This window comes from Halyomorpha halys, unplaced genomic scaffold (genome assembly GCF_000696795.3).
Source record: "Halyomorpha halys isolate HHAL.00 unplaced genomic scaffold, Hhal_1.1 Scaffold213.1, whole genome shotgun sequence".
Classification (NCBI taxonomy): Eukaryota; Metazoa; Arthropoda; class Insecta; order Hemiptera; family Pentatomidae; genus Halyomorpha; species Halyomorpha halys.
The window spans coordinates 351,441-371,058 of NW_027116617.1; the positions used below are offsets into that span (position 1 = coordinate 351,441).

The window sequence follows — 19,618 nt, forward strand, 5'->3', positions numbered from 1 at the left end:
TCAGTTTATGGTGTCATGTATATTTTCAGAATGTATTTTTCTAATAAGGACATTTTAGTAACTAAGTATAGTAGTATGTAATTTTTCAATGCTACATCATAAATTATCATAAATGAGAAGAACAAGACTTTATTAGTGTTTCTCATAGCTGTGACCGACTGCGCTCGTGGTCGCCATTCATCTACACAAGAACCATTATATTCTTACAGTTCATATCGATAAATGGTGGTAAAACTACCTATTAAATTTGAAAAAGTAGCTATTGGTTGCTGTAAGCATAATAAATCGGCAAAATAATTAATGTATTTCATTATTATGTATTTTGTTTTTTATATCTTGGCTGAACTTTCACTATAGAAAACATGTGATATAAGGGAAACTTAGGAAGGTTGGTATATAAAAAACATTTAGTAAATGAAAGTTTTAGTAAATTTAGTAGATGTGCATGATAAAAAAGTGATGTGAAAAATATACTTTTGATACATATTTCCTTGGAAGAGATGAAATTGAAATAAACTATCGATGTTGATTGAAAAAATAGCTAGGATAGAAGCCGTATAAACGATTTTGAGCGCTTGCGTAATCACTAGGGTAGAAGTAATTTACAGGAGGCCTATGTCCGTTCTCATTGGTATTCATGGCACCACTAGAAAAAACGTTTTGAACTGATACCGGTTTCTGAGTAGTATAGGCATAGTAGGATTCTGTAGAAGTGTACGCAGTAGACGGTTCGGTAACAGTTGTAGGCGTTTCTTCTGTTTTACTAGCTTCTGCATTCATCGAAGTTCCAAAATCCTTCAAAACTTTAACGTATTGACCGTCGATAAATACGTATTCATTAATTCCAGTTTGTTTGTACTCGTTACGCGAAAATCGCTGTGCTTCGGAGGTGTTTGAAGTTGAAACAGATTCTTGGTGCAATTCCGTTAAATTTTCTGGGTTAGGATTTTGCAATCCTCCATTTGAGTCGGTCATAGTATCTAATTTTTCATTTGTTGCATCTCGTAATTGTAAGTCATTCTCAAATTTTTTGTTTGTTTCTTGGTGATAAGGATGACTCATGGGGTACATTCCTCCCCAAGGCACGAATGGAAAAAACAGATTAGGCATATATGGAGGAGCTCGGTCAGCCCTTTCTTCTCTTTCGTGCAGGAAATTATTATAAACTGAGTTGAATGAGTGATCTTGTAAAGGCTCTGATTTATCTTTGGGTATGTAAGGATCGAGGGCATTGATATGGTTGTCATTTAAGGTGTTGTGATTCGTCTTATTTTCACAGTTACAAACAGAATAGGGAACTGGAAATACGATGAGAATAGGGTATACAGGATGGTGGTAGGTGTCTACCCTTTGAATATACGGGTCTGAGCCGTGGTCCGTAGGTAGTTCTTCGTCCCTACTCGTCGGATAGTCACAGTCACATTGGGTGTCGTCACCGTAAGACATTTCTTCTTCTTCCCTTTTCTTTAATATTACGGTTTCTTGTTTTATGTTATTCAGTTCTGTATTGATAATATCACTCAATTGTTTTTTATTGATAATACTATCATTTTTTTTATCCTCCAATGTATATGATTCAGAATCATTGAGCTCTGTTGATATTTCATCAGAACTTTTCAGTCTATATAAATCATGATTGCTATTATCGTTTTCAATATTTCTGGAACTGCTTTCATTGCTTTCTTCAAGCCTTAAATAGACTTCATCAATGCCATCATTTTTTATTTCATCTCTTTTGTCATCATAAGTTTTAGGTAAAGGAATTTCCAACTCGTTTGGAATCAATCGCAGAACCTCCTCATTTTGATCATACAGATTGTTTATGTCGGTTTCGTTATAAAATTCCTGACCAATTGGTACGCTATTGATAATGTCATCATGATTGGTAGAATTGATATTTGATGATTCGGAATCTCCAACATCATACATTAACTCTTGATCAGCTATCTCTGAATTGCTCATTTCATTAACAGATTCATTGCTCATTGCAACGTTGTTTCCAAACATAGGTTCTTGTATGTTACTTTCAACGAAAAGCTGGTTTTCAGTTATATTCATGTTCTTATTTTCCAGTTTTTCATTCCGGTCGTTTTTCATGGTATGAAATATAGTTTGATTTGGAAGAAATCCCAATTCAGTTGTATCAGAAGAATTTTTGAGCGATCCTTTTTGGACAAGATGAACACTTGCTGCTGTGATGGTTTGCTCAACACTCAATTCTTGAGAATGTGATGAGTTGATTACGCTCCTGTTTCCGTTAGCAGTTTTATTATTCAATGGTATTCCATTTTCATTATCACCAATAATTGTATCAACTACGTTACCTTTCTTTATACTCATAATTGTTTCTTGAGGGCCAGAGGGAGTATTTTCACTGGCGCACGTGATATCCTTTGATCTCTCGGTCTCATTGTTAAGCCTAAATGATTTCGAAATGTTAGAGAAACTCTCAATAGGTATATTTCCACTGTTGTGAATGTTAGAAGTACTCTTATTTCTCCATTTGTTAAAAAGATATTCCTCATTTATTCCTGTACTGTTAGACACATCTATCGATTCTCCTTTCGTTTCATCGATAACATCAAGCTTTGACATGCCAATATTTTTAGTGCTAATTAACGATTTTGAACTATCTTGATAATGCGTTGTATTGTCAATGGGGAAGTCAGACCCATTTTCATTTGGCTTATTTTGTAATTTATCAGCGTTTTTACTAGTTAGATTGGGATTAATCATTGGCTTTTCTTGAGCTAAGTGATGTTTTGATGTTTTATCATCTAATGAGCTGTTAAATGGTTGAAAATAAAATGCGTTAGTTCCTCCACTGTTAAGATCACTAGTTATGTTGTATCGTGAAATCAATTCCTGAATAATTCTATAAGTGTAATTTTGTTTCTGGAAGTTGGGTGGTTCTGAAACTTCCAGAGTTTCAGAAAAATTGTTTTTATCATCAGACTGAAATTCGACAGGCACCGAGGACATGTTTATTTCAGGTAGTTGTGTTTTATTTTCTGATTTTTCATGAGCATTAGATAAAGAATCATCATTGAGATAATCATAGCTATGTTCATTATCATTCATATTATTTGAGGAACTTTCTCTTTCGAATTTTTCAACATAGTTGTTTTCATTAGTGTCTAAATTGTTGGTATCATTTCCAATGTAGGTTTCACTACCCAAGAGAAAATTGACACCTGTTTTATTCATTTCAATCGGTATTAATGATTGATTTTCATTATTTTCAGATCTGAGATAACTTTGAGCCAATAATAGTTCCAAGTTATTGCTTGGTATCTTCTTGTCTCGTACATCAGTTTTCAAAGAAGTTGATTCTTCAATATTTGCGATCTCAGGCACGCTACTTTCCTTTGTTGGAAAATCGGAAACGCTTTGTTTATTTTCTGCATAAGTGTAACTTTCACAATCATTGGAGGTAAACTCATTATTGGATTCAACTAACATTTTGTGATCGATTTCGCTTTGCTCATCTATGGATCCTGGAGTTGTTATCATTGGGTCTTGATATTCTGTTAAAGGACTATCATATATTTGCTCAGAATCAGCATTAACAGCTCTCATGTCTTCTAAAGTTTCTAATTTAGACGGTTTTATAATAGCAATTGGATTGAGCTCTTGTGCTAATGGTGTGGTATATAAAAAATCATCTCGATTAGTCTGGGACAAGAGGTTGTTTTCAATTTCCATGGGACTTCTGTAAGAATCACCATAATATATTGCTGGATCAGTTTGAAGTATATATTGATTAATTGGCTCAGTTTCGCCACCATTGGTGTTGGTTGCTTCATAATCATAATTGTATAGTTGCTCAGTATCGCTGCTTGAAAATGGACTTGGCTGGTTCAAAATATTTTCATTATTTCTTTGGCCGTCGTCGGGACTGTTACATTCATTGTAATAAGATGATTTAGCAATGTCAGTATCGGAGGTAGCACGCCCTGCTTCAATTATTCCTGTATTGCCTCTCAAATCTGTAAAAATGTTCTGCACTTCTTCTTTTCCCTTAATAATTGAGTCCGAATTCGGAGTACTCATCTGGTCCCCAGTATTTTCATTACGCAACATCGGAACCATTGTTGTCGATAAAACTCCTTCTCCTGGTTCATAATTGTAATCAGAGATCTGCACATTTTCGTTTACCTTCGACAACTGCTCTTCGTTATTAAAAGGTGATTCTTGAGATATATGACTCTCATTATTGTCATCAATACCTGTGTCTAATACTGCATCGTTTGTAGTTACAATGTTATTCGGCGAGTTTGTTACCTTTCTTTCGTTGACAGGACAAATAAGCTGCGTTGTACTGCTTTTAGGTTTTGAAGTCCTTATTCCTAATTTGAACAATGGATCTTTGCTATGCTGTTTTAATGCTAAAGGCTGAAGCCCCTTGAGTAGTGAGTAACGTCTGTTTGCTAGGTCATTTTCTAATTCTTTTTTGATTCCTAAAAATTGCTCTCTGGCTTGCCAAATATGTTTTCCAGCTGCTTTGAGGTTATCAGTGCCGGACGAGGAACCCTTTTGACCATTTTGACAACAATTTTTCTTGTTTGATTGCAAGGGGGTGATACACCTTTTTACTCCTCTTAATGGCTGAGGGCAGAGATAGAGACATTCGTAATCGTTACAAACTTCGAAACAGTCTTGAGGTAACACCATCATGTCTTGTAGGGCATCGTTCTGCAAACTAAACAAAGATAAATTATATGTGTATATATAAAATATAATTATATGTAATTACACAAGCATTAATGTTTATTAAAATTTATTGATGGTCGTGGATTGGTTTTTAATAATTGCTAAAACATTTAGAATTATATTTTTTATTTTTATCCTACAATTATAACTTATTTATTGAGTGCACAATTGTTATCATCAAGTCTCAAAAATTATAAACTCTAAGAGTATAAAATAATAATTAAAAAGTATTAATATGTTAACAACCAGTTACTAATAGATGGGGAAATAACATCATAAAAATATGAAAGTATTTTGAAGATAATTTGATTTGATATCTAAGGTGATGAGGGAAATATTAAAAATGTAAATTGTTGCCATGAAAAAAATACAGATCTTTATTCTATTAAATGTAATGAGTTTATATGAAGAAGAGGCTGATTTAGTCATAATTAAATGTCTTAGTAAAATAATAAGACCTAAAAAGTTTAAGATTTTTATTATAATCTTAACTTCATAATTATTTAAAATTTATAGATTATTCCTCTATTAATTAAATTGAATTATTTTATGTATTGATTTGCATTTAGATGATTCTTATGGGTAAACAGCAGGTTTAAATCCATTTTAACATGATTTAAATATTTTGTGATTATAGTTGTTAGAAATTTTTTAGTAATATTTGCATATAAAACTCGCAATTTGCTCAAGTACAAGAATAAGGGTAGTCCACTAGTTGCCTGGGTGAGGGTGATTTGGGACAGCATTGTGTATATGCGAACTACAATTACACATAACATTAAAATATTCTGGCTCTTCAAGATATACCCACGAGGCCAGGCTGTGGTTTTCTTTGGAAGTCTGGTTCCCTATAATTACTTCCTGTCTGATCGCTATTCCTAACATCAGATGCTTGGATCCTACTGGCTCTATACTTTCTTTGACAATCTATAACCCATGTACCTTCATTTATGCTTCCATTCATTTCATTTTTGCCCGTAATTATTGAACATTCAGTTTTAATGATAAATTATTAAGCATTTATTTTATAACTTCGATTAAAATATAATAAGAAATATAGTCCAAGATATAATCAAGAAGGAATAAAAATATTTGATAACTATATTTTGTTCCTTCTAGACCGCACCGACCCATCTCCTTAAAAAAAAATCTTTACTATGTTCAACTTACTTTTTTTGGTCGTATCCCTCTATTTCAGCATTAATTTCATTCTCCTGAGATATAATAATCAAAGCGTTGAGAACAACTAAACTGATACTCCAGCGATCCTTGGTCATCTTTGAAGAACTGTAAAAATAGAACACGCAAGAGTTACTAATCTGTTAAAAGCTTTCGTATTATTGTTTGGTCCAATTAAATAATAACACTAAAAAAATGGACACAGACTTTACTTTTGCAATATTTAGGATTTGACTTTCAAATAAGGTCCCGTTTTTACTAGGATTATCGACTTGTTTGTCTAGAAAAATGCTCCATAAATAAGTAACAGTACAAAAATGAAGTAGTGTGGTTAACTTTTATTAAAAAACAATGAAAAGTTGCAGTAAATAAAAGAGAATTTTATGCCCGACAAAAGGAAGTTTTTTTAAATAAAATAAAATAACAAGGAAAAGATCATTTAGAAAAATTTTGAAGTTAATTGTAATTAACTTAATTGAAAAGAAATTGTGTGTGTATATTATAAAAAAAAAAAATAGTAAAACTGTACCACTATAACCCATGAAAGTTCAGTGCACTCCCTGTACTTAGTAAAGAACTACTGTTACTAAATCAACGGATGTGCAAGATAGTGATTTAGTAAGAAGTATGCTCAACTACCACATTTTCTCCCAATTAAAGTACCAACTTTATGAGGCTGGGTGGACATCAGAGGGCTCCTGAACCTACAGGGTTTACGGCTACAGAAACAGAATAAATAATTATCTATCAGAGCTGGAGTCGAACCCAGGTCTTTGGAGTCAGTAACACAGTGCCTTACCACTGATCTACTCCGCTTCCCTCTCTCTCTCTGTCTCTCTCTCTCTCTCTATATATATATATATATATATATAAGGTAATAAAGTAAAGGTTGTTAAGTTAAAGTTAAAATGAATGCGATTACGAAGAATTTGAAGCCTAACCATGGCCAGTAGAAATTTTCAAAACCTTATACAAATTTAAAAAAATTAAATTGATTAGTGTCTCTATGATGTATTCAGCTCAAAATTGATCAGAGCCTAAAAAAATGACACCATCTCATTGAGAATCCTAGAGTAAGGTTTGGTGGAGAACAACTGAAAAAAGTAAAAAAAATAACAATTCCCTTATAAGATAGACCATATGCCACTGTAATGACCAAGCGTATCTTGGATCTTGGGACACCCTGTTTGTATATAATTGTTGTTATAGATTAATCTTCAGTTAGCTGCAGTTTATAATTAAATTGAGATATCAAAATATGTTAATAAAAACTGATACTTCATATTGATGTGTTATAAGTAAATATTACAATTACAAATTTGTTGCTGTAAATATAGCTTGACCAAAATATTTTTATTTCAAACATATTGTTAAACATTTAGTTGTTTAAATCAATTTTTCAATTACAACGTGAAAGTACTACATTAACATAACTGAATATCTGGCATTTATTTATAATGATATATATATATAATTTTTTTTTACCCTCACAAATATATTTTATAAAAACGTTTTATTCCCATGTTTTAAATAAAATAAAATCTGTTGATAACATATAAACAGTCTAAAGTTACTAATCTAAACTGAAAAACATCATCCATCAATTTATCAATAATGTGTTGAAATGGGTTGTAAAATGAGTTCGTAGCGTTTTTTACTGGCGATTTCAATAAAAACTTCAGATTCTTGTAAATATTTTTATATTTATATATGACCCATTTTGATCTATTACATGTTACCATCTTTCAGGTAATTTTTTAATTCCGTCCTCCCAGAACTTCTCATATTTTTGCGCATTGAACTCTTCTATGTGCGTTTTGCAGTCCTCGAGCGAATTAAAGTGTTTCCCGTTAAGAGATTTTTGAAGGGTCCGAAATAAGCGAAAATCTGTTGGGGCAAGGTCTGGTGAATAGGGTGGATGGGGGATCATATCCCAGCCAAACTCCATTAATTTCTGCCGGGTCTGCAAAGACACGTGAGGACGGGCGTGATGAAAAACTATGCCTTTGGGATTAGCCAATGCTGGACGCTTTTGCTCAACCGCTGCCTTTAATTGTTCCAACTGGGCAAACTTCTGGGATATCCCGTGTATAGTGAGGATTGCCTGTGACCAATGCTTGAATTTGGACATCATCAAAAGTAGAAGGACGACCCGAGCGCTTTGCGTATTCCAAGTCAAAATTTCCGGTTCTGAAACCAATTACGGACGGTGCTTTCTCCTAAGGCAATCGCCATACACAGAGCAAATTTTGTTAACCGTCTGAGCAGTGATTTTCCTTTTCGGAAATAAAAAATCATTAAATGACAAAAATTAATTTTTTTCTCTTCCAGTTTCAGCAAGAAAAATAAAGATAAGGAATCTCGGTTGAAACTGATGCATAAAAGCACCTTTACTAATCCTTTTTTAGAATATTTAAACATTATTGACCAAATAAACGTGATTTTATGATCACAAAGATGATTAATTTGAAATATTGAAAAACGCCTCGAAAAAACTTATTTTACAACCCAATTCATGAATTTGCTATAATATTTTAGATTCATTGATAAAAAAGAAATATAATGTGTGTGTGTTTATATAAATAGAGTGTCCCCCTAGACAGTTCACCCTTCTATCCTCTAACAATGTTATTATTTCACCATTCATAACTCAACTTATACATTTGGCTGTCAAGAAAGGTACAAAAATAATAGAAAAGCAATTTATTAGCAACCGACGTTTCGGTCTACTTTTGAGAACAAGATAAAAACTTTGAAAGCTATTTGAAGACTATAAAAATATACATGGAAATTTATAAAAAAAGATGGTATATAAAAAATTGATACAATTAAGAAAACCATAGTAAACTAAAAAAAATATATATATATGAATTTAATATAATAAATGCTTTTGAAAAATTAAAATTAAATAGAAAAAATTATTGTTCCAGTTACGTACAAATTTCCGTAAAAAATGCTCCAATTCTACTTACCTCCTACTCTCACCAGTATCTTTTCGTCCTAATGCTTCCTCTTCTTTCGCTGAAATTAGTCGCTGGATTCAGGTAAGAAACTAATCTATTTCTATTTTATTATTCCTTTATCTGTCCATTTATCTATCCGTTTGATTTTATTTGTAAGTTAACCAGCAAATAAATTCTCCAGCCTGGATCTCTAAACTATGCCTTATAGTGACTACCATGGGCTCTCACTTGCTTATTAAAGAGGGCCTAAATGAGTGGTGGAATACGCCTCTTATTAGCAATAATATCATCATTAGAACTAACAGAGGAATGCCATCGGGGGGGAGGGCGGTAGGGAGAGTAGGGTTAGAGGGAGATTTGAGAACCTACTTCGAACTGCGAAAATTGTGGTGAATAACATTACTCAAAAGGAATATTAAGCTAAAAATAACTTTAAAATGCTATAAATAGCTAAGAGAGGTCAATTTTCCAAATAGTTTCTTGGGAAGCGCAAATAGTGTTCAGAAATTTTAGATTTCGAAACATTTAAAAAATAAAGAAGTGACATTCCCTATATTGTTTAGCAAAACCAGAACATTACATGCGTAAAAACCGTGTTTTTTATTCTAATATCTCAAAAACTATTGATGAAATAAGTCGCTTGAAAATTATAGTAAATATATTTTCCTACAGAAGTGGCGATATATCTTTTTTCTAAACCATGTAGTTTTCAATGTAGGCAAGCGATTTCATAACCACATTTGTCTTCTCCGTATCTCAGAAACTAGATGGTTTAGAAAAAAAAGTTATATCACCATTTTTGTTGGTGATTTAATGTATATTAATTTCGTATAGAACATATTTTACCAAACACAATCATTTTCGAGATAGCAAAAACATGATTTTTACACATTCACACTTACCTCCCTCCCTCCCTTCCTTCCACTCTTAACCCGGCGTTCAAACCCATTGGGCTTTCATGCACGTAATGTACTAATGTTATTAAAGAATATAAAAAAGGGCACTGTTTTTATTTTTTAACGTTAGAGTTAGGCGCCAAATTTTACCAGACCTCCCCTCCATACCTCAGAAACTATATGATTTAGAATATAGGTTATGAGACCACTTTGGTAGGAAATTTAATATACTTTAATTTTGCACAGACCTAATTTTTTATAAAACCCAAATATTTTCGAGACATAAAGAGAAAACTGAAAAAATATACGGCCTTCTGTAGACGACCCTGAAATTAAATCCCATGTCTGTTTCACTAAAATTGATAATATAAAAAAATCTAGGTGTTATTGTGGATAATGTTTTTTATTGGGAGCCGCACATAGTAAATGTTTTAAAGAGATTAAGAGTATGCTCATATAAAATTGATTACCTCCAATTCGTACTAAACAGAGAAGCTTTAATAATGGTGTACAAACCTTTATTTGAATCAATATATTATATATGGGATCGGATGTTATGGTGCTGATAGTCATTGATCAAAACTTGCTAATCTAAGGAATCGAACATTAAGAACAATTACACAATAATAAAGCAGAAAATCTTAAAATCGTTGGTATTTTACCACCTAAACTATTTAATTTTTACAGAATTTTCTTTAAATTTATAAAAAATAACTTATTTAGAAAAGAGATAATATATACAAAGGATGTTAGATAACAAAAAATTAAATTAATCGAACCACCCTATAAGGATAAATTCGGTAAACGTAGCTTAAACTATAAGGTACCATATCTGTTCAATCGCTTACTAGGAGAACTAATAAATAAATCAACCCCAAAGAAAAATAAAAAATAAATATTTAACATGGTACTTTCTTATTTCTATGATTACCTACAACTGATTTTGATTTACTAAATGACTATATGTGCCTATATTTTTAATTATATGCCTATATGTATTTTTTCTTAACTCCATATAAAATTATTCATTATATTACGATTAGAATTAGCTATGTATGTATATGCTTAGTAATTGATATCATTGGATCCTTATTTTTATCATATTGTTTTATTCTCATTATTATATTTATTCACTATTTGTAAATTTGCAGTTTTATTATTAACTTTTTTTTAATTTAACACGTTTTTAATTTAATTTTTTTAATAATTATTATTTTATTTTTATTTTCATTTTAGTAGTTAATTGAATTATTAGTTATATCACTTGAGATCAATTCATATTGTACTTATATAGTTTAAAAATTGTATAGCCACCACAATGCCCTAATAGTCAAAATTGTAATAATTACATTTCACTTATGTCTATCATTTTTGTTTTTTATTTTGGTACCGACCGATAGATGTTCTCATCTGATCGGATCATATTGGATGTAATTTTTTAAATGAAAAAAAGTAATTTTAAAAATATTTTCTGTTTACAACCTCTCTTAATCTCTCTCCTAAGCCCGACACCCAATCCAGGAGTACTAGTAATGTACTGGAGGTACCAAACAATATAAACCAGGTCACTGTTTTATTTTATGATTGTTGGTATGAATTGTATAATTTGGGTGGGCTATTAGGGAAAGTATGCGAGTGGATTACTATTAAGAAAATAAGTTATGCCAAATTTTATTTTAAACTTGACAATAATTCAGTTATGTAGATGATTGTAATAGTACTATACGGGATTTAGTGATTTATAGTAGAAAAATAGTATAAATGAAATAGAAAATATATATCTTTAAAAATAATGGATGTATGTATGTATGTATGAATATATTTATATAACACGCAAGCGTATTGAAAATATTACAAATACGACAAAAGTTTTAAAAAAGTTGGGAGTCTGAGTGGTAGTGAGTGATCCGTGAGTCTGTACGTAAAGGGGACGGACTTCTGTATGGTCTATATCAGTGGTTCCCAAACGTTTTTTCTATCGCCCCCTTTCCAGGAAAAATATTACTTAGGGCCCCCTGAAACTTAATTTTTTAAAAATTTTAATAGCAATTAATAGGAAATACGTATGTATTCATGTTTCTATCTTTTTCGTAAAATATAGCAAAACACTGATCTTGGAAATTAGGAAACTATTTATTGAACTCAAATAGTTAATATAATATAATCAAATAATATAAAAAAAAGTTAAAACATTCGAAATCATCTTAATGAGAATGAACCTGGTGTGCTGTTACCAATTTAGTAATCCTCGGCTCTATTTTCGTCAGCAGTAATATTGTTGACCGTGACAACTTGTAGCTATTCATCCGCCCCCCTGAACCGGTGGTCTATATGACCTTTTCTGTTACTATTAAGATAGTAATTATGTACTATAGGGTTTAATTTGTGTTTTATAAATTTTTTTTTTGGTTGACTCTATCATGAAAAAAAATTAAAAATTCTTCTTTATAAATAACTTATTTATATAGAACACTGCTATCTTTCTCTTTACATCGATATCCTTCAATAAAACGTTTTACGGTACTAGGAAACAAAACTACGAGTACCATTGTTCGAGATATACCGAAACTCACCGATGGCTATAGTCATAAGAAATTAATTTTTAATTTTCTCGTAATGATACATATATTTTAAATTTACGCTTGAAATTGAACTATCAGATATTTTTTCTAATTGCATTTGATTAAAAAATTTGTAAGAGTGTATTTTTTTTGTAAAAAATTGCAAGCTTTTGTTTGGTTGGTTGAATTAAATAATGAATAATGAAAAAAAAGGAGACACTTTATTTTTGAGATAATCACTTAGACACTTGAATAAGGTCCAGTTTCCATTAAGATAATTAACATTTTTGTCTAGAAAATGCTCCAGAAATAAGCAACAGAACAAAAATGCAGAAGTTTGGTTAACTTTTATTCCAAAACAATCCAAGATACAAAAGAGACATTTCATTATACCCTATAAAAGGAAGTTTTTTTAAATAGAAGAAAATAATAAGGAAAGTTAATTTAGGAAAGTGTTGAAGTTTATTGTAATTAACTTAATTGAAAAAAATTGTGTGTGTGTGGGTATTAAAAATAAAGGTCGTGAAAATCAAAATGAATGCGAGTTAAAAGAGTATGTAGCATTGTTAGGCCACTAGATATTTTTAAAACGTTTTTGAAAAAAAAAACATAAAAACAATAATACATTAATTTACCAATAATAAGTATTGAATACTAATTCTGTACACGAATTAGCTATTCTATTTTAGATTCATACAAAAAATAAATGTACTCTGTGTGCGCGTTTATATACATATATATATATATATAGGGTTCCGTTAAAAGGTATACTTGTTCGCCCTTTTATCACCCTAAAAATTTTGGAATTTTGAATTGATTTTTGCTGGGTCATAGTGGCATGTAGTCTAACTATTGAGGAGTTTTTATTTTTCCCCATCACACTAGTAGAAAGTGAAATTTTATAGCGAAGTCATACTGGACACTTTTTTTAATCCCAGGAGTCCTGAATGCATTAGTCACCAAAATCCGCAAAAATTCGTTTACGCTTTTTGACGATTTGCGTACAACATGGGCGGACTATCGAATAAACACGAAGAATAAAATCATTTCAGAATTCGTAATTGAGGCATTTATACATTGAGACGTTAGCGTTATGACTTATCAGAAATTGTGATGACAGATTCTTACGGAACATCAAAGTCTGGACCAATATTGTTCATTAATTTTGTTCAATTTTATGGATCGTTTGCGAACTAGTCTTCAAACACCGTAAAGAATTGTTTACCAATATACTGGCCTTTAGGATGCGTCAGATCAAAAATTTCTCTCGTATGTATTCAGCTTAAAATTGATAAGAATCAATAAAAAAAAATGACACCATCTCATTGAAAATTCCAGGGTTAGGTGTCCTGGAGAAGAACTTAAAAAATGTACAAAATTAATATAAAAAAAAAAAAAAAACCCTACGCCACTGTAGTGTAATGTGAAATCTAGCGAAAATCAAATACAAATAATAAAAGCTAGTAGCATGGTGGACAAGTATAGTGGGACACTGTGTGGTTAAACTTATTATTATTATACATTAATCTTCAGTTAATTACAGTTTAGAATTAAATCAAGATATAAAAATATATTAATCAAAACTGATACTTCATATTGATGTGTTACATGTAAATATTATAATTAAAAATGTATTGTATGGTATGTAGCTCGACTAAAATATTTTTTAATTCAAATATATTGTTAAACACTCAATTGTTAATTTTAATAATTTCAGTGTGAAAGTAATATATTACATTTACAATACTGAATATTTGGCATGTATTTATATGATACAATGGTTCTTTTTTTTACCTTCACAAATACAGTTTATAAAACAGCTTCAGGCCCAGGTCTTAGATTAAATAAACTCTGTTAATTCCAAAAAAACTTTAGATCACCAAATTAATGCTCACATTTTCCCTTTCTGATATAAAAATATTTCTAGTACCACTACAATGTTAAATGTAAATCTACTTTAAAAAAAATTATGACAATGATTTAAATTCAAACGAGAGGTAATACAACTGACATTACACAGTAGTGCCAAACAATGTGAATAAATTATTGTATATAGTACCCACCTTTATAAGAATTTAGCTAATAAATGGGAATCTAGGAATCATTCCTCGTTTAAAAGAGAATGCAACTGGCTTGAAGAACTGTTACAGGAAACTGAAGCTAAACAAAACAGATTATGCAAGTGTTTTGTCAGCATTTTGACAATAGTGTGCAGATTGGGGGCAATTCCATAGGCAGAGATTGACCAAAATCGGAAAATAGTTTATGAGGGAAAATTTTGCATTTAAGGTATTAGGAAGGTTACTAGTGAACTTTCGTAAGGCGGGTTACTTTATAGCATAAGTATGGAACTCTTCAGTTATATTCAAAATTATTTTCTAAATTAATAAACCTATTTAAAAAAAAAATGACTACAATAATAAAAACTGAATTTAGAAAAAAAAATATTAAAACTGATTCAGGGTCTCAGAAGCACTAAAGAATAACTTCCTTTCTAGTGGTCCGATTCAACTGTTATTTTTTTGATTATGTGTTTAAATTTTCTTCGACAAGTTTAAATTAGGTATACAAAAAGTACATATTTTAGGAGTAAAGGGCAAAAATATAGAAAATTAGGTCGATGATAACTCCCTTCCTAGTGGTCCGAATTAGCTGATTCTTTTTTCATAATGTGTTTATAAAAAAATTATACCACTGGCAATGATAAGTTTCCTAATAATGCATACTTTACGAGTGATCCACACGATCCACGCTAATGATCACACGGTCAACCATGGGCGTAGGCAGGGAGGAGCCGTGGCTAATGAATATATAAAATGATAGAAAGAAAATAAATGAAAAAAAATAAAAATCCTTCTATATAAATAACTTATTTATACAGAACACTGTTATCTTTCTCTTCACACCAATACCCTTCAATAAACCGTTTTACGGTACCAGGAAACAAAACCACGGGTACTATTGTTCGAGATACACCGAAACTCATCGATGGCTATAGTCATGATAAGAAATTAATTTTTAATTTTCTCGTAAAGATACATATATTTTAAATTTACGCTTAAAATTGAACTATCAGATATTTTTCCTAATTGAATTTGATTTATAAATGCTGTTAGAAATCATGGAGTTAATAATCGATTAAAAGCTTTTGTTTGGTTGGTTGAATTAAATAATGAATAATGAAAAAAAAAGGAGACAGACTTTATTTTTGAGATAATCAAGATTTAACATTTGAATAAGGTCCAGATTCCATTAAGATTATTAACATTTTTGTCATAGTGCATACTTTACGAGTAAAGAGCAAAATAATGGAAAATTTTGTATAACCAGTGATCACGCGATCCATCCTAATGATCACACGATCAACCATGGGCGTAAGCAGGGGAGAGCCATGGTTCCTCCCAAGATTTTTGGGACCAAGAAAAAAAAAAGAAAGAATATTGTGAACTTATTTAATAAATGATGTCTTTCTGGAAACATGCTGTGATTAGGAAAATAACATTGTTGAGTTGACATCTTTACTGATCACAAGATCACCACCACACCTTTGGAGGGACAAGATATACTTCCATTCTTCGGTAAAAAAGGTAAGATTCAATGAGTACAAATATTCGTCATATACTTATCTCTAAAAATAATGGGAGAAACAAATTTTAAAAAAAAAATTTTAGATTCCATTCTTCCTATTATAATTTCCAGTTTGCGTCTTCAACAATCTCTGAATGTTTGTTGAAAATAAGAAGGCAATCATCTTAGAAGAGGTAGTTAATATTTTTGCCAGCAATCTCAGAAGGCTGATGCTCTCATAGCAATCATCTTCATTCCCTCTTGTATTTTTGTATTTATGTACAATAATGAAGTTTATGATCGATGTTTACTTTAGCTGTAGGGAAAGTTTTTGGTCATGTCCATTGATTCTATCTCAAACCACATTGGCAGTCTTAAATAATTAATTAAATAATTGTACGTGATTTGGCTAATTACATTTAAAAACATATTAGGAGGTTTGTTATGACAATCTGTTTCCTGATTTTAAGCTTTTGTTAGTATTTTTCAGTTAATAGTTTATGATCTTATCCATACTGAGCATCAAAACTTGATCAATTTGATTTTAGGTTTGTGGATTGAGAGTGCTACCAATGGGTAGTTTCTCTACACACCTGTAACACTCTAAATTAACTTAGATCAAATTTACTATATTCATTATTATGTATAGTTATAAATAGCAATAAAAAAAAAAAAAAAAAAAAAAAAAAAAAAAAAAAAGATTGTGTTGGTGGTCCTCCTGACATCTGAGATATCAGATATCCTAGAACACATGTGCATTTGTAGTTCTTGAGGGTTGCCTGTGTTTTCTAGGAAGTCCAGATATGTCTTCTAGTTTCAGAGATTTATGCATCCTTGATTTTAGTGTTTTATTGGTTTGACACCCCTTATAATTAGCCAGGACGTTCTTCTTGATGGCATAGTTCACATACTGCAGGTATTTCTCTAGGTTTCTTGCAATCCTCAGATCTATAGTTGTACCACACTTGAAAAACCTCATCATATACCCAATGACAGTAGTTTTTCATGTGGCCATAAGCCTGGCAATTATGGCATTGAACTATTTCCTGCTTAGCATAGGGTTTTTCAACGGTTATAGTAGTATAATAAAGGCGAGTATATAGATATTCTCCTCATAGATTTTCTCGACCCCGAGTGTCCACCCAAAGTTATGAAGAAAAGTGGTAGGGCTATTATTACTCCTATGTGATCTTAATCTTCTTTGAAAATGTTGACTACCTGGCGAACTTTAAATTTCAAAGCAGTTAACTCTTCTTTTATAACATCCGGTAATTTTGATGGATACAGTCGCCTTATTATAACTCTCTGTGTTCTCTCCTCGGGCAGTAGGTATGTATGATAATCTGCCTTAGTTTCTGAAAAATATATAATGATTTTTCTATACATTTCAGGGGTGTCAATTATTAATTTTGTGTCATTGGTGCAACTTTGACATATATATTTTCCTGCATTCACTATTTTATTTAATTTTTGGCATAGAAGTGACAATTTATTTATATTCCTAATAAATACTCGTGGGGGCTTGGATTATCTAGGTGTAGGTATAACTTCCATTTCTTTCGTTTCAGTTTTTGATAGAAATTGATAAGGGTTAGGGTTTAGTTTTGTATACAGATTTTTCTGGAGTGGATGGCAGGGTACTCCTATCAGAACTTCTAGTCTTTGGTTTGACTAGATTGCTTTTTGGTGTGTCCAGACTGCAGAACCTCTTAGCAGGGGTTTTTCCTTTGCTCAACATTACCATGTAGAAATATCATATTTCATAATATGAGATATAAGACAATTATTTTCTGGTTGTAAAAAAAAGTCTCGAAAAGTACATACATATATATATATATATATATATATATATACACACACATATATATATATATGCATATATATGCATGTATTTAGATAACTGAGAAACACAAGTCCTTCTTCTATAACAGCCAGGATGGCACTAAGGAGGATTAAGATGGCTGTTTACCACCTCTACCTCAAGTCTATTTACACTGTACACAGTACTGTTTAATATACAAGTGATAACTCACCGTACTTACTTCTTCTTCATGTTTAGTTGTTAATTTAACTATCCACACTGTTTTTTTTTTCGCAAAACTACAATAGTTCATAGTTAAAATAGTCACATCTTGAGAGATGATGAACATACGTTGGCTGTATATAAGGCTGGTGCATGCACAGGTACTCTATATTATGAATTACACAAAAAAGTTGATGATCATTGATGGATTTGGGTATTTTATACACATTTTGAGTTTTTCCTACATGATTTTGCACATTTTGGGTTTTTTAGGATATTTACTGCACAATAATCTGGTCTCTAGTCATTATAAAATACATTTAGCAATGGAAACAAACTGACTAATAATTAAAAATCCAAAAATATATCTATTATCTATTATTACTTAAAGAAAATTTTCTTCAAGATGAAAAATTATTTTTATTTTATTATGACTCCCAATTAAAAAAATTGAAAGGTACTGAAATTTCAGAGGATCTGAATCTTATAATAGGAAATGCGAGAAACTAACTCCTTCAAGTAAGGAGAGAAATTTTAAGAATCAAGAAAGATGTAAGAGTGGTGGTGAAACAGTATTTAAGAAATACAAGTGAAAAAATTTTGAAATAAATCTACAGCATCTAAAATTTACTGATGATGTGTTACAGATAGGGAAGGAAAAGTGAATAAGAAATTGAAATGATGTAACAGGACTTGAATAAAAAAATACATGAGGTTAGTTTAGGAATATATTCAAAGAAAATCAAAATTATGACCTATGGGTAAAAGTAATTTATGATAAGAGATGAAGAAATATAATATGTTAACAAAGTAGTGTATCTGGGTCAATGTATATCATTCACAGGGAAAACAAAACAATCAAACTCATGAAATTTATTTAATGGAGCAGGGCTGGACATCTGGAAAGAAGAAAAGATGTGAAATAGTCCCCTCCAAATTTATATTTGGATAGATTTATAATCAGGAACAGGTAAAGAGAGTGGTGTCTCTGAAGAATAAGATATCTTCTTTAATGACCTTCAGAGAGAAGTGAATGACTGTGAAGAGATATCCATAGTCTTAGGGGATCTCAATGGCCGGGTTGGCTGTAGCTACAGGAGGTGGCCGGGAACCTTAGGAAGATATGAAGAAGAGGAAGAGTTCCTCAATGACAACAGGGAAAGAATCTTAAACTTTTGTGTGTCAAATGACCTGGTTATAACGAATAAACTATTTCCGCATAAAGAATGTCATAAATATACCAGAGAGGAGCAAGGAAGAAATGAAAAATCTATTATAGATTGTAAAAAAAAATAATAATAATTATAATAAATAAATATATATTGTCATACCTTTTATTACCTACAATGAGGTATACAGCGCAAGGATTGAAATATTTTCTCACATGAAGGTACAATGCCTGGGTAGCTTCAAATGGTCATAAACTTGTGATGTCATAAACGATCACCACATCAACTGAATCCCTGCAGTAGGTTGGAAAATATTTGTAGAACTTCTCCTGCCCAGCAGAATCCCATATGTTGAGATCTACTTGACGTTTTCTGTAATGACATTCCACAGTGACTCCTAGTTTAGTAAAGCAATCTATACCGTTGCCTGCAATAATGCATTAAAACATATTTTCAAAATTTTTTCTTATCAAAATAATTTTAATTTATGATTTGGTGGTTTAATTAATGAATGGAATTGTCTATATTTCAAATTTATAGATAAATG

At 31.1% G+C, this 19,618-nt stretch overlaps 1 protein-coding gene across 1 annotated transcript; it reads right to left on the reverse strand.

Moving 5' to 3' along the window:
- Positions 1-456: 456 nt before the first annotated feature.
- Positions 457-14,445, reverse strand: LOC106679641 (homeobox protein 2-like). Its single transcript, XM_014418903.1, has 3 exons — positions 14,376-14,445; positions 5,884-6,000; positions 457-4,702 (listed from the first exon to the last, which is right to left on the reverse strand). The coding sequence occupies exons 2-3, from the start codon at positions 5,988-5,990 to the stop codon at positions 517-519; spliced, it is 4,293 nt and encodes a 1,430-aa protein (XP_014274389.1). The 5' UTR covers positions 5,991-6,000; positions 14,376-14,445; the 3' UTR covers positions 457-516.
- Between the last annotated feature and the right edge of the window lie 5,173 nt (positions 14,446-19,618).